This window comes from Caenorhabditis remanei, chromosome V, assembly GCF_010183535.1.
Source record: "Caenorhabditis remanei strain PX506 chromosome V, whole genome shotgun sequence".
NCBI lineage: Eukaryota > Metazoa > Nematoda > Chromadorea > Rhabditida > Rhabditidae > Caenorhabditis > Caenorhabditis remanei.
In genome coordinates, this window is record NC_071332.1 from 8,324,045 (window position 1) to 8,339,167 (window position 15,123).

At 37.9% G+C, this 15,123-nt stretch overlaps 3 protein-coding genes across 3 annotated transcripts; all 3 read right to left on the bottom strand.

The window, feature by feature from the left end:
* Positions 1-2,574: 2,574 nt before the first annotated feature.
* On the bottom strand, positions 2,575-4,130 carry GCK72_018154 (uncharacterized protein; the record flags this gene model as incomplete). The annotated part of the gene is made up of 5 exons (XM_003114091.2): positions 2,575-2,928; positions 3,038-3,580; positions 3,627-3,857; positions 3,904-4,007; positions 4,055-4,130. The coding sequence occupies 5 exons, from the start codon at positions 4,128-4,130 to the stop codon at positions 2,575-2,577; spliced, it is 1,308 nt and encodes a 435-aa protein (XP_003114139.1).
* Positions 4,131-4,964: 834 nt separating this feature from the next.
* Positions 4,965-6,959, bottom strand: GCK72_018155 (uncharacterized protein; the record flags this gene model as incomplete). Its single annotated transcript, XM_053732420.1, has 5 exons — positions 4,965-5,108; positions 5,156-5,606; positions 5,658-6,092; positions 6,142-6,475; positions 6,524-6,959. 5 exons carry the CDS (start codon positions 6,957-6,959, stop codon positions 4,965-4,967), a joined length of 1,800 nt encoding a protein of 599 aa, XP_053581333.1.
* Positions 6,960-12,214: 5,255 nt separating this feature from the next.
* Positions 12,215-14,812, bottom strand: GCK72_018156 (uncharacterized protein; the record flags this gene model as incomplete). The annotated part of the gene is made up of 8 exons (XM_003114003.2): positions 12,215-12,289; positions 12,338-13,075; positions 13,187-13,250; positions 14,040-14,173; positions 14,223-14,360; positions 14,407-14,515; positions 14,565-14,692; positions 14,741-14,812. 8 exons carry the CDS (start codon positions 14,810-14,812, stop codon positions 12,215-12,217), a joined length of 1,458 nt encoding a protein of 485 aa, XP_003114051.2.
* Between the last annotated feature and the right edge of the window lie 311 nt (positions 14,813-15,123).

The window sequence follows — 15,123 nt, forward strand, 5'->3', positions numbered from 1 at the left end:
AGTCGCACAATGTCCGCTGCTACCCTGAATGACCACTGACTGTCGAGCTGTTCAATTTAGCTTTGCGCTGGGGCGATAACGTGACCAATGAGGCTTTGCCGAGGTGCGTTTATTGCTGGTTGAAAACTTTTCCCAATTGCCCGCGATGACCCCTGAAACATGGGTGTTATACGCAATTTTTGAACGCCTCTAGGAGGCAGAAAAATGAAAGCTCATTGAAAAATCTGAAGAAGCTTTGAAAGTGTTGAAATTACTGAGAACAGCAACTCGAACGTTTTCCATAACTGAAAAATGAAAGGATTGCATACTTGAATAATGAATTATTGATGAAATTTTCTCTAATTGTTCGTCATACATAATCGTGGAAGTGGTACATAGTTCATAAGTGTTTAAGACGCATTCTCCGAGTCGATCGAGCATCGATCAACTGACCATAGGCACACGAAAAAAGTTGACCATCTCCGATTTTCCTATAATTTTGATCAAAGATAGTATCAAGTGTCTTCAGCAAATTGAGGTACTGTTTGGCCGGGTCCGTCACCTAGGTACCTAGGAAAATCAAAAAATCGATATTTTTCGAAAATTTTTCCTGAAGTAGTTAGGTATGAAATCTCAACGGGAAAGTATTGTAGACACTATTTTAAGCATTTTTTGTGTTCAGAAGAAAATTCCAGCTCAACACCTTCATTGTGAAAATTTTCAAAATGTGTGGAATTTTAGGGTTTTATTCATGAAATCGTTTTTATCTCGGCAGTGACCCGAGAAGACGAGGGTTTTTATTTGAAATTCGGAATCTACATAAAATTTGGTATTGGAAACATGCTGTCCCTACTCGTATCCCGAGGACCGAAGTACGGTTTTTGGGGGAAGAATGAGAAAAACTGGGATTTTAATTTTCGAGGTCCTCCGGTAAATCATTTTTGATGTTCCAAAATTACGGTTTTTTAAGTTTTTTTATTCAATCATGTCATTTTTCTTCTGTCCTGACACAATTTTTGATTATACCACGAAAAAATATTCGAAAAAATTGAATTTTTTGAAATTTTGAAATTTTTTTCTGAAATGAATTATTTGAACTGAAATATGAAGGATACCATTATAAAAGTAGGAGGATATGATTGAAACATAATTTAGGTTTATGAAACAACTGATTTCCATCATCGGGTCATCTGCAATTTACGTTTTCAAGATGAAATTCGGCGAAATGCTCAACTTGGGAAGTTGATGCAAAGGAACTTCATATTTGCAACGTTATTCGACTGAATACTGTGTTGAATCTGACAGGAAAAGTGAGAAAACGATAAAAATTTACTGGTATAGCAAGATTTTCAAAAAAAGGACTAAAAAGAACTTTTCTGACTTCCAAAAACAGGTCAAACCATTGAACATGTAAGAGTCTAATTTTGTCCTTTTTTTTTGAAAATCTTGCTATACCAGCAAATTTTTATCGTTTTCTCACTTTTCCTGTCAGATTCAACACAGTATTCAGTCGAATAACGTTGCAAGTATGAAGTTCCTTTGCATCAACTTCCCAAGTTGAGCATTTCGCCGAATTTCATCTTGAAAACGTAAATTGCAGATGACCCGATGATGGAAATCAGTTGTTTCATAAACCTAAATTATGTTTCAATCATATCCTCCTACTTTTATAATGGTATCCTTCATATTTCAGTTCAAATAATTCATTTCAGAAAAAAATTTCAAAATTTCAAAAAATTCAATTTTTTCGAATATTTTTTCGTGGTATAATCAAAAATTGTGTCGGGACAGAAGAAAAAAGACATGATTGAATAAAAAAACTTTAAAAACCGTAATTTTGGAACATCAAAAATGATTTACCGGAGGACCTCGAAAATTAAAATCCCAGTTTTTCTCATTCTTCCCCCAAAAACCGTACTTCGGTCCTCGGGATACGAGTAGGGACAGCATGTTTCCAATACCAAATTTTATGTAGATTCCGAATTTCAAATAAAAACCCTCGTCTTCTCGGGTCACTGCCGAGATAAAAACGATTTCATGAAAAAAACCCTAAAATTCCACACATTTTGAAAATTTTCACAATGAAGGTGTTGAGCTGGAATTTTCTTCTGAACACAAAAAATGCTTAAAATAGTGTCTACAATACTTTCCCGTTGAGATTTCATACCTAACTACTTCAGGAAAAATTTTCGAAAAATATCGATTTTTTGATTTTCCTAGGTACCTAGGTGACGAACCCGGCCAAAAAGTACCCCAATTTACTGAGAACACTTTATACTATCATTGATCAAAATTATAGGCAAATCGGAGATGGTCAACTTTTTTCGTGTGCCTACGGGTGATCGAACGAGTCAGAGAGTGCGTCTTAAAGTTTCAAATGAAGAAAACCCAATCACATTTATTCAATAAAATCGAACGAATACATCTGACAGTGAGGATTCTTGTATTGGAGCATCTCGCGACGATGGGATGTAATAAATAGGACAAAAATCGACGGGGCACCAGGGGAATCTGTACAAATACAATTAAAAAAGAGACGGGCGAAAATAAGTTAATCGGGGACCGGAAAGAAAAAGAACTTCGGGAAAAATGAAATCAATTATGGGTCAGATATCTTGGAGTTGCACTGAACTTGGCGTATCCTTTCACAACCTTATTGATAGCTTCAAGGAAATCTTTCTCAGTAGCAACCTTTCTTCTGGCACGAATAGCAAACATTCCAGCTTCAGTACACACTGAACGAATCTCGGCTCCGGTACTGTTGGGACAGAGGCGAGCGAGCAGGTCATAACGAATATCTCTTTCGACACTCATTTGTTTTGCGTGGATTTTGAGAATATGCGCACGTCCGGCAAGATCTGGAAGGGCGAATTCGACTTTACGATCGAGACGACCAGGTCTCATGAGAGCAGGATCAAGAGTATCTGGTCTGTTTGTAGCCATCAGCACCTGAAAGATTTTTCAGTTATTCAATAACTTTTTCTTTTTGAAACAGCTCAGTTCTGTCTTTGAAGGAACATAATTTTTGCTTTGTTCGATATTGTTACCAGATACTAACCTTGATATTTCCTCTTGGGTCGAATCCGTCGAGCTGATTAATCAATTCTAGCATAGTACGTTGAACTTCGTTGTCTCCTCCTTGTCCGTCATCGAAACGAGCTCCTCCTACAGCATCGATTTCATCGAAGAAGATAAGACAAGCTTTCTTGGTACGAGCCATTTCGAAAAGCTCACGAACCATACGCGCGCCTTCTCCAACGTATTTCTGGACAAGCTCGGACCCGATGACACGAATAAAGCAAGCATCCGTTCGGTTAGCAACAGCACGAGCACAAAGCGTCTTTCCAGTTCCCGGAGGACCGTACAGTAAGACTCCCTTTGGTGGCTCAATTCCGAGATTTACGTAACGCTCTGGATGAAGAAGTGGAGTCTCGACGACTTCACGAAGTTTTTCAATCTGATCTTTGCATCCTCCGACGTCTGAGTACGTCACATCTGGCTTTTCCTCAACCTGCATCATAGTAACAGTTGGATCGATTTTGGCTGGCAATGGAAGGTGAATCTGGTACTTGTTGCGATCGACTCCGACTCGCATTCCTTCCTAAAATTTAACATTTGAACCTGTGGTTTTTTTAGATAGCTCTTACCTCAATATCAGTAGGTGCTACGGAATCAGCAAGATCGACGACGAATTTAGCAAATTGTTTTACATTGATCAAGTATCTTGGATCATGTTTGTCGCTGGTAATAATTTTCGTACATCTGGCAACTTGAAGTGGTTGTTCTTGTTGCATCGCTTGCTTATCAGCAGCAATATCCCAGAGAGCTGGTGGAGCAAGTCCTGTGTCTGATTCTTTCACTCCAGAAAGCTCATTAACCTGAACACACACATTGAAATAAACTCAAAGAAAAAACGAAAATTACCTTTTTCAAACAATTTTCGATGTCTGTGTCCAACTGTTTCAGCTGCTCGGCATACGGGCCTTGTCCGTATCTCTTCAAAACAGCAATATCTCCTTCATCGAGTGCTGAATTAAATTAAATTAATAGAGTTCGTACGTGTTCAAACACAAACCTTGGAAAGTCTTCTCCTCTTCGGTGGTCTCTCCCTTCTTGGTTTTACGCATATCATCTCCAAGGTGATCCGGCATTTTCTAGAGAAAATCGAAATTAGGATGTGAAGAATGAAAATTTGCAGCGAAAAGAAAGCTGAAAATGCAATGTGCTTTTAAAATTTTTGATGATTTTCCAATGTTTTCGGACGCGTCGCGTGTCTTTTTCGGAGGAGCGTGCTTGCGATTCCGGCGGGAAAGTACAAATTTTGAATTCAGAATTCTTTGCAAGTTTGAGTTTTCTGGGTTTTTTTGTTTTTTTACAAAAACCATTTTCCAATAAACTCAAAACAATGCTCCATAAAAATAATGACAGTGCGAAAAATTTATTTGTTTCAGAAATTTGAGTAAACAGGCAATTGTAGCTCGTTTTCCAGCAGGACCTGTAATTTATAGCACAAAATGCACGGTCTCCCACAGAGGCCTTCTCAAAGTACTGTTCGCAGTGCATTGAGAGGGCCTCTGTGGGAGGCCGTGAAAATGTTGTTCAGAAAATCGGATCTGATCTTTTTTGGATCCAAAAACTTAGGATTTCTGAAATTGGAATCTATTCCTTGAAAGTTCATTAAAAAAAGCGAAATTTACGTAATTTCTGAAAATAGAGGAAATCTTTATCAAAATCAGATCTTTAAAATTTATTCATAGCCAACATCAATATGAGTTTGCCTGACACATAAAATAAAAACGGTTGACCTATAAAGCAAGACACCGGTAAACCCGTGGTCAAATGGGCAACGAATAGCCAACAAATGGAGGAAAAGGAATTTTAAAAAATGGGAAGAGAAAAAAACAAAACCGCATGAGTTTCAAGTACCGTCTAACCATCTATCACAAAAGGAAACAATAAAAACAATTGCAAATAAAAATGAAAAGTTAATGACTGAGAATAGGAACCGGGTGAGCTTCCGTGTTGAAAACCCATTTTTCAAGAGATATCAGTGAATCATCAGCGAATGTCAAGTAGGCATACTTCAGGAATTCAGCAAGGAAGAACGATTGCATCACATCATCACGACCCTGAATAAAAGAAATTTGAAAAACGCAAAAGATCGAATGAAACTCACAGATTTAGGATTGTATACATTCTGTAGTCCAGTGAATCCACTGTCAACTCTACAGTACTTCTCAACTGCTTGCACTGCATCCCAAACCCAATCTCTGTACATTGTCTTTCCGGTTAATCTCCATAAATAAAACCATCCTTCAATGACTTCTGGTCTCTGAATATATCCATTCTCCGAGTGTTTACTCGTTGCTTCATCGTTATCATTGAAATAAAACATCTCCGGACCAATATGAGTTTCAGTGCGAATGTAGCTCTCATGACAAGTTTTAGCCAGTTCCTCTGCCAACGTCATGATTCTTGATTTCTCTTCTTCGGTGTCTTCATTGATTGCTTGAAGAGCGAACATTCCAGGAACGAAACATGCGAGATGTCCCATTTTATGTTGAGGCTGCATGTTATTCAACTCAACAGTGTAGGTCAATTTCGATTGTTTCGACACCTTGATCATGCTGAAATATTAAAACTTTAGTTTGAAATAAGCCTTGTTCTAAATATCTTACTGTTTCTGAATAGCATCACTGACATCCCAATACATATTCTTCGCCTGCCTATCCGTGTAATTCGATTGAACATAACTCTTGATCAAATACTCATAAAATGAATCTCCTAATGCTCCAAGTGACATATGACTTCCAGTGAATCTTCCAGTATCCGGACTAATATAATTCGAGTACAATCCATTTGGTTTCTCTGCCTTCTCGAGTGCATCTCTCACTTTCTTCACCTTCTTCTCGAAGATTGGAGCTTGAGCAATCCGACTGAGGTAAAGAAATTCAAGATGAAGACTTCCAACTTCCGATAGAATCGATTGTCCTCCATTCGCCCATCCATAGTTACTCGCGTGTTTCGAAGCAACATCCAAATTACTTTTTGGAATTCCAGACGGTGTGTTGAATGCAGGTAGAAGAGCTTCTCCGACCTCTCGTGCCTTCTCTCTGAAATTCAGCACATATCCACAGTAATCCAGTGTCTCAATAAACTTACATATAAAATGGTTCCTGTGTCAGTGCATACAATGAGAGAAGTCCTCCAAGGAATCTGATTGTTGTTTCGAAAACCGAAAGAGTTGATGTTGATTTAGCCATCGAGAAGTTCTTCTCAATATAATCTCTGGCCTCTTTGTATTGTTCTTTCAAATCCATAATATACAAAGTGTCAGCTGCATCAACAATCGTTGCTGGCATCTGACTTCCTCCGAATATATTCTGTGAGTTCGGTGTCTTGGCCACTGGTTTCAACTCATTGGCTCCCCATGAATAGTTCTTATATCCTTGCCACGCGTGAATCATCATTTCTTTCACTTTTTGACGACGGAGATCTGAAATTTCAAAGCGTTCACTTAGAGTGAGAACAATTAAATACACACCATTTTCCTCATCCTTATCCTCATAATGAATCTTTCCAATCAACTTCTCAAGTCCTTCTGAAGATTGAATTGGTGCTTTTCCAACTCCAGTCTCTTCTGTACTTGTCTTCTCTTCCACTTTCTCAACTTGTGGTTTCGGATCAACTCTCGCTGGTCTCAACTTCTCAATCTTTTCTTGGCTAACCACCCTTTCTACTTCTCCAACTGATTTCGAATGGATCACACGTGCTATCTCTGGCTCTTTCTGCTCTGCAATATGTCGGTTTGCTACATCACGAACAGCCAGACGTCCTCCTCCACGTGGTCGATCACCAACAACTACAGTATTGTGTGCTTCTGAAGACGTTGTTGAGAAGTAGGAGACGATGCAAAGAAGGAAAATGAAACAGGCGGCGACGACGGCAAGCGCCTGCTTGTTGAATCGAACTGTTTTCATTTCATGCGTCTGAAATTAATAGGATTATTGAGGGGAAAGTGGAGAGAAAAAAGAAGAGAAGAGAGTTTTTTCTGAAATATGCACCAAACTACATTTTGAAAATCAGTTTGGTGATCTGTTGGGCGTCTTCTGTTTGCAAGTAACTGGACTTTCAGAAAAAAACTTATATTCAAGCCAAAAAAATTCACGTCAACAAAATACATTTTTCTATAGAATTGCCAAAAGTTCAAAAGTCAAATCCGCTTGTTTTGAAACACTCTCCACCAAAAAAGTGATTCGAACAGAATTCCAAAAAAAGTGAAAATCACATAAAATATGTCAAAAATTGCAAGTATGTATCTATCATAATATGACGATGATGGCTTATGTGATAGATGGGTTTTTGTTTGATTCTCCCTTGAGAATTGTATGAAAACGCAAAAGTCCATTTGTAGAAGTCAAATATCGAACTACTATGGGGAGGAGGAGTGTGACGTGGTTTTGATGATAAAATGATAAAATGAGAAGAAGGGAATTGATAAGAAAAGAGAGGGAAATTAGGTAGAAAAGGAATAAGAAAGAGAGAAATGAAGTGAATGAGTTTGCACTGTTAGACAGGTGTGTACTTGGAACACAGATCAAATTTCTCCTGTTCTTTCTTTCTATTTTTCTATTTCTCTGCTCAAGCGTAGATGGGAAGAAGGGATAAACCGTGGGATTTAGAGGAAGCCCGTTGAGGTGGAAGAAGCCCGGAAACTGAACAGCTGGAAGAGGAAAAGGACATGAAAAGGGTCAGATGTTTCAATCAAAATGGAACTTTGTCTTCAGAAAAAGAAAAAGAGAATAAGAAAAAGAAACAAGACGAATTACGGAAGAAATTGGGGGAAATGGGAGGAGTAGGAGGGCAAGAAGGAGAAGAAAAAAAGAGAAAACGAATATATTCGAGAGAGAAATAGAGATGTCGAAAGATAGGATAGAAACCGAAATCGAATTGAAATCGAAGGAATTGGTCTCGAGAATTGAGGGCAAACCTAAACTGAATTTCCAATCCACTCCCCTCTCCGGATTCATACTTTTTCTCGCTTTTTTCGTATTGGAATTTTTGGAAACACATTTTTTCTCACTTTATTGAATGGGAAAGTTTGACTTACTTGTGATTTTTGATGTAAGGAAAAATATGAGATACACGTAGGAAAAGAAAGGAAGGACTGGAATTTCCAGTGTGATGGAACATTCTTGATTCTGTTCCACGTAAGAGGTCACGTAGGAATTTTTTGAGAGGAATTCGAGAAAGAGGTAACCTGAAACCACACTCCAAATGTCAAAGTAGTGGTTCAAAATGTCTTTTTTTTGAGTGTCTGCCGTAGTGTTAGGGGTTTTGAAGTTTATACAAACATCTAAAAATGTGAAACTCTTATTAATTACAGCTAATTCGCAGTGCTGATTAAAAGGATACCATTTAAAAACAGAACAAAGCCCCTATATACAGTGGTTACTGGAGAAAAAACTATCACTGTAGAAAGGAAGTTCTTGAATTTTACAGTACTCATCAATAAAAGTGAGACAAACGAAATTTCTAGACACCAGGAGTGCTTGACAGATGACTGTATTCACATTTCATCTTGCCCCTCTCAAGAAATTCGAATTCAGTTAAAAAACGTAAACAAAATTCGGAATTTCAGACAGCGAAGAAAACAAATTCTAATTATAACCAGAGTCCCACAAAACAAGAAGAACACTGTTTCTCAAAAAGAAGTAATTTTGAGCGGAAATCTGAGAAAAACAAACAACAAATTTTGGACAGTGTGTTGATCTTGAAATTACAAACTCTCAGAAACAGCAGTCACTGTTTGTTTTCTAACTCAACAGAAAGGTTCTCAATGTAATAAGAATTGATCCCCAACCGTAGATTTCTCGAATTGCCCTAAAAACTTTGTGGCCGTAAAACCAACTCAACCGGAACCGAAAAACAATAAAAAACAAACTAGGTATTTATGTATGTCGGCCCGCCGACCCGTATACTGGCCCATCCTTTTCAATAATTACACGTTATTCATGATCTAGACAAGCGGTGGTCAGACAGAAAACGTTTATGCCGTCCTCTCCGCCCTTCCTCATTATTATCTGGTTTTCCGGAAAAAGATCACGAGAGAATTAGTGTGTGGATATGATGACATACATATGTTGTATACACTGACAAGTACGTTCTAAAGTGATCAATCAAATAAGAGGTCAGATAAAAAAGAGAAGAGAGATACCGTCTTCAGATGTTTTTCTCAACAACATTCAGAAATTCCGAATTCTTTCAAAAAACCAATCTCGTCAAGAAGTTGACACCAAATCTACAAATGGCCTCTTCCAAAAAAGGGCGTGGTATTTACATTAGACCTTCTTCCCTTCGTTTCTTTCCGCTTCTCTTTTCGATTTATAGTCGTGTCATAGAAATTTTATGGTAATGGGTTTGAGGTCGTAGTTGGACGGAGAGGGACTAATAATAAAACATCAAGAAGAATTGAGGAAATAAGATCTTGAGAAGAAGAGCAGGTGGATGAGAAGGGATGATGATGCTTCATTTGATTGGTGATGATGATGAGTTTTTGGGTTACGAAGAGGTCTCGGGAGCAAAATTTATACAGTTAGGATATTTTCTTATAGATATTTGTAGGCTGATTTCGATTATAAGTTGAAGAAAGTTGAAGAAAACTGTAATATCTAGAATTTAAAACTCTCAGATTTTGGATTTATCTAGATTTAATTTGAATTTTTGAAACTCTATGCCAGGAAGTTCTAAACTTTTAAAGTCTTCTTGAGAGTTTCCAAAACAATTTTTTTTGCTATAATTCTAAAAATCTAGTTAAAAATTCGATCCATCACAGATTAATCTATTTGATAATAAGATAACCTTCAGCTTCTTCTAAGTCTTCTTTAAATCTAAATTAAAAGTTTAGTGAATTACAAATGAACTCTCTATATTAGTAAATCTAGTCGTCTGGAAAACTTTCTCCAGAAAAGGAAGACCTAAAAATGTAGTAATCCGAGAATTGGGGAAATTGAAGAAAAGAAAGAGAACCTCAAGAGTTAGATGACTCGCAATTAACTCGATTTAATCAGTTTTCTTCGTCACCTTCTGTTTGTTCCAGACAAACAAAAAGAGAGTTAATCGACGAAGCTGGTCAAAAAAAGAAATCTAGAATTCGAGTTTTTTTGTATTCATTTTTTTCTATGAATAGGCAGAAAAGCAAAACTATTTGCTTGAAAAGAGAGTGGAACACACGAACACAATGAGAGCAATTCAAATATGGGATTCGTCAGAATTCGTTACTTTTCTTCTTTCTGCAGAATGCCACGTGTTCAAGTTTCTCTAAATAAAAGAGCACTAAAAAAGGAGAAATAGAGACAATGGAAGACAAAAAGTAAACAATAGAAAGCATTGAGAGGACAGCAAAAAGCTCTCATAGTTAGAGTAAAGTCAAAAATGGCGATGCAATGTGGACAAGAGCATTGTGATGAGCCAACAATGAAAAATAGGAGGAGTGGGCGGAGTCTTCATGGAGATCCGATTGAGCCATTTGTGCTAATGAGCGAAACATTTGTTGAGGAGAAGAAGGAAAAGCCGGGGTTTAACGAGGTCCGTCTAACCGAGTAAGAGGGGAAAAAGGACAAAAAATTTGCATAGAATGTTGGTTTATATAAGTTGTTAGGAAAAGAGGATTTGGAAAATAAGTCGAATTTCTGTTGAGGATTTGATGGGGGATTCAGGGTTTAAAATAGGATGAAGTAAGAGGGAATAAGAACGAATTCGTATGTTTAGTTATTTATCTGGTGGCTCGACAATTGTATTCTTTGACTTCATAGAGAAGACTGAATCTGAATCTGGTTTACTCAGAAAAATAATGGGAAACCTATCAAAAGATTGTAGTTATAATGGGATTGAGAAAAGAATAAAAACAAAAATTAATTCTCTAAAAAGTACATTTTCAATCTAAAAATCAAGCTTCAGTGTGCCCTCGTAACGAGAGAAATAGAGAAGAGAGTCTGGGGGAAAAGTTTAATCAAAAGAACCTTTCCGTCCCGTTTATCAACACATTTCATCTTCTTTTTCCTTCTTCCCATTAACCTTTTTTTCTTCTTTCCCTCTCTATTTTATTGTAAAAACGAAAGAAAAACACTTGATGATGGAATAGAATGTTAAAATTGGAATAAAGAACTAAAAACGGAGAAGAAAGAGAGACAAATCGGGGAAGAGACGCAGAGTTCTGTGGCGTGGCAACCAAAACTAAAAAGTGATTCATAACGAAACACACACTGCATGTGGTTGAAAGTTCATAGGCAACGTTGTATGTGCTCTGTTGAACTTTTGATATAGATGCAAAAATTTAGGAGAAAATGAGAAAAGATTCGAAATTGAAATGTTGTTGGGAAGTAGAAAGTCATCGTAGTGTTTGGACGACGTTCCTTGTAAAAATTCCTTTTTTTCAAGTTTTCAAACTGAAAAGATTCAAATTTCTGAGCAAAACAAAGAGACACATTATCTGATTTTCACTCTCAAAGAACACTTTCCATTCAATTTACTCTCCATATTCTACAGTACCACTTCACATAACAATACATCCAGTAGTCTCTTTGATGTTTCCCGTCTTTTCAAACCAAAAAAAGAAAGAGAATTCGAAATCTGCTGGTCCTCTGGAAAAATGTCGTCAGAATGAAAAATCAGTTTCCAAATCAAATTTCGGAGGATTCTGCGCCGAAAAGATGTCTTCTTTGACTTCAACTTGGAACGGAAATGCTCGAGGGCGCCGGAAGTTGTCCCTTTTCTCAGTTTACAATGAATATTTGAAGAAGCTGAAGATGAAAAACGAAGAAGAAACTCCACTGCCACGTCGTCAAAGATGGGTAGGAGAGAGAGGGAAAGATGAGAAGAGAAAAGTTATGAGTCCAAACCATAACAATAAACGGAAAGGATGGCGAGAGGTTTCACCACACTCCTTCCAAAATGACACAAATCCGTGTACAAACAAACACGAGAATGTGTCCGCGAGCAGTGCGACTGTGCGCGCGGAACACCCTACATACACGGTATCATCAAAAGTGCCGAACAATCAAATTTCTCAAACAAATTCATTGGAATTCGCCTCAGATATAAATAAACACATACTTATAAATAAACAAAATAGGGTTTCGAGATTGTATCAAATGAAAAAAGAAACGGGATGATGAAGTAAAAATAAAAACAAATAACGGTTGTGAGATGCTTGAAGACGAATTCTCCGGTGTTCTTATCGTCGGATTCTTGGTGGGGAACTGCTTTCCTTTCGGTACTTCCTTCCAACATCTCGGTTCCTATTTTTTTCCTGTAAAATATAATTTAAATTCAAGGTAGGGTAGGCTTATGATCTCACCTTGCGATCTCGACTGCGCGATCTTGTTCTCTTCCGTCTGTCTCGTTTATCATCTTTCCGTCTGTCGCCACGATCTCCACGTTCACCACGATCCCTGTCACGGTCTCGACGATCAGCTTTACCGTCTCGTTCATAGGACCTTTTTCTTCTTCTGTCCTTCTCTTTCTTGTCGCGATCTCCACCAACTCTTCGATCTCTTTCTCCTGACTTCCTATCTGGCGATTCTTTTTTGTTGATATTTTCATTTAACACTTCAATTTTATCGTCATCTGGAGCCATCTTTTCCAACTTCTCAGCTATTTCTTTCGCTTTCACAGCTGCCTTTTCTGCATTCTTCGCATTTCTCAGAGAGTCCAGCTCTGCTTTGATTCGTGGCCAGTTCGGAAATCGTTTTCTTGCATACAGACCAACGAGTTGAAGAGCAATGGCTTCCACATCTCGATCAGAAGTGTCAAACGCTTCGAACCAATGAAACGGAGTTGAAGGAAGAGCAATTGGATCTTCGACGGTCCTGGCGGCTAAGAAGATGCAAGCACACGCAATTGTTTCGGGACTATAACGCATGAAAATATCTGTACGAAGTCCATCATTCATATAATTCCATGACCGTTGTAGAATGTCAGGTCGAGATTGCGTTATTCCAAGAGTGTGACCGTAAGCAACAATCAATCTATGAGGATGTTTGACATGGACTACGAATCCAAGCGTGGCGAGTATTCTTCTTTCCGAATTGATCATCTGAAAACTGAATGACTTAGAAAGGTGGACCCATCATGAAATGAAAAATTAGTTCGGTCGCAATCATCTAAAATCATAACGAAATTTTATATAGTGTAATGAGAAACTTACATGTTGCTTGGTGTTGATATAGTTCGTATCGATTACCGGAGGCTTCATACCACGTGTTGTCTCTCTGAAATTGAAAACAATTAATCCTACCTAAGCGGTTAAGCGAATTCATGTTACAACCGATTGAAACTACTGAAATTTATACGGAAAAGAATAGCAAAGAACTACAGATTATACCGCGCAAGGAGCCGCAGGATGAGCTGAACGTGTGAGCCGATAGATTAATGATCTAACCCTATTTCATGCTGCTTCAGGAACGGAGCGGAGATGAAGTTGCTATGATTGATTACAGGCGATACAAAACGTGAGTTTTCACATTTGGTAGATTTTATTCCGCAAAAACGAGATTCACTAGCGTTCTAGAAATACGAGATTTCTCACAAAAAATCTCCGTTCCTCTGCATGAGCACTGAATGATACTGAAAGAACGCTTTGAAGTTATGATGATGAATATCAAATTGATAAAAAAAAAAGATATCGATAGCTCACACGTTGCATAGCTCACCTGGATCCTGCTAGATGATGAAGGCAGGCAAGAATAAACTTCTCTCACATTCAGCCATAGCATCGAAGTATAGATGGTCCATGTTTGGCTTCGAGCCGCCTGCGATAAGTTAGGATTAGAAATTGGTTTTTTGAGGAAAGGGGGGCAAAAAAAGCCAGGAGCATGATTTTTGAAAGTTATATAGTAACTTGATAACGAGGTAATAATATTTTTAGCTTCCAATATAGCATTTTGTAATTATTTTTCGGTCGTAACATGAATTCGCATTAATAAATAGCAGACGTCACAAAATTTAGCTAGCTAATAAATATCTAGCTAGTTGGTGGGGGTTGCGTTTCAGATACTTACTTGTTGATTTCTTGTCCACTTTGTTGCAATCGATGCAACCGTTCGAGGCGATGAAATACATTGTAAACCTCACGTGGTCGCCGTGGTTCCTCTTCAATCTTTGAAGCGAGAAGAAGACAAGCTTGGACAGCATGCTAAAAAAAAATTAATTTCATCTGAACTATTCTCTGAACATTCACAAACCTCGAAATGGTACCTAACAAAACTCTTCTGATAGAAATAGCGCTGAAACAAAATTTGCCCTGTGGCAGCAGCTGTTTGAGGAAGTTTCAGTAAAATGGCACCTTGTTGGATCAGTTCACAGCCCAAATATCGAATCTCCTGAAAATTTTTTATTAATTTCAAAACTTGATTAATTAGAACATACCGCTTCTAACTCTTTGGAAAGACCATCCACTAGCGATGGCGGATTATCGATCTTCAACCGTGACTCCTCATCTAACGTCATTAACCATTTATCGCAATTGATATCTACCCTGAAAAAACTAGTCATTAGAGAGAGAAAATCATTTTGATCAAACTGACTTGGAGTAAATGGGTCGCTTTCCGAAAGAGCTTGGAGTAATTTCAGGGTTTTCCATTTGCTTGTAAGTTGATTCGAACTTTTCTTCCTCTTCCTTCTTCGTCTCACCATTACCATTCTGTTCTTTTGGCTGAAAATCATTATTTTTAACAAAAAAAACAATAAAATCAAAACTTACTCTAACAATCGGGCGAATCATTGTCTGAAGCTTGGCCTCCGCCAGTTTTCTCATCTCTTGTATACTCGCCATTTGATTAAGAATAATTACGTGCCCAAGTTATAGCTGGAACTATTTCGAAATTGTACTCGATAGCAATACAACGTTTCTAGAAAGGAAAGAAGACTGATAACCGAGAGAAGTTGCAGTTAGCAAGAAAAAACTCGTTCGAAAACAGAGACTCACGCGTAGCGGCGCCGCGTTGCGGTTATGAGGCAGTGTGTAAAGTGAGAGACGCAGACATGTTCACTATGACGCAAATCTTCACAGATCGGATGTGGATGTTTTTCGTGAGTTGGAGCTCACGTAAAAAAGAATAATGCTTCCGGAAAAGCTGAAAATAA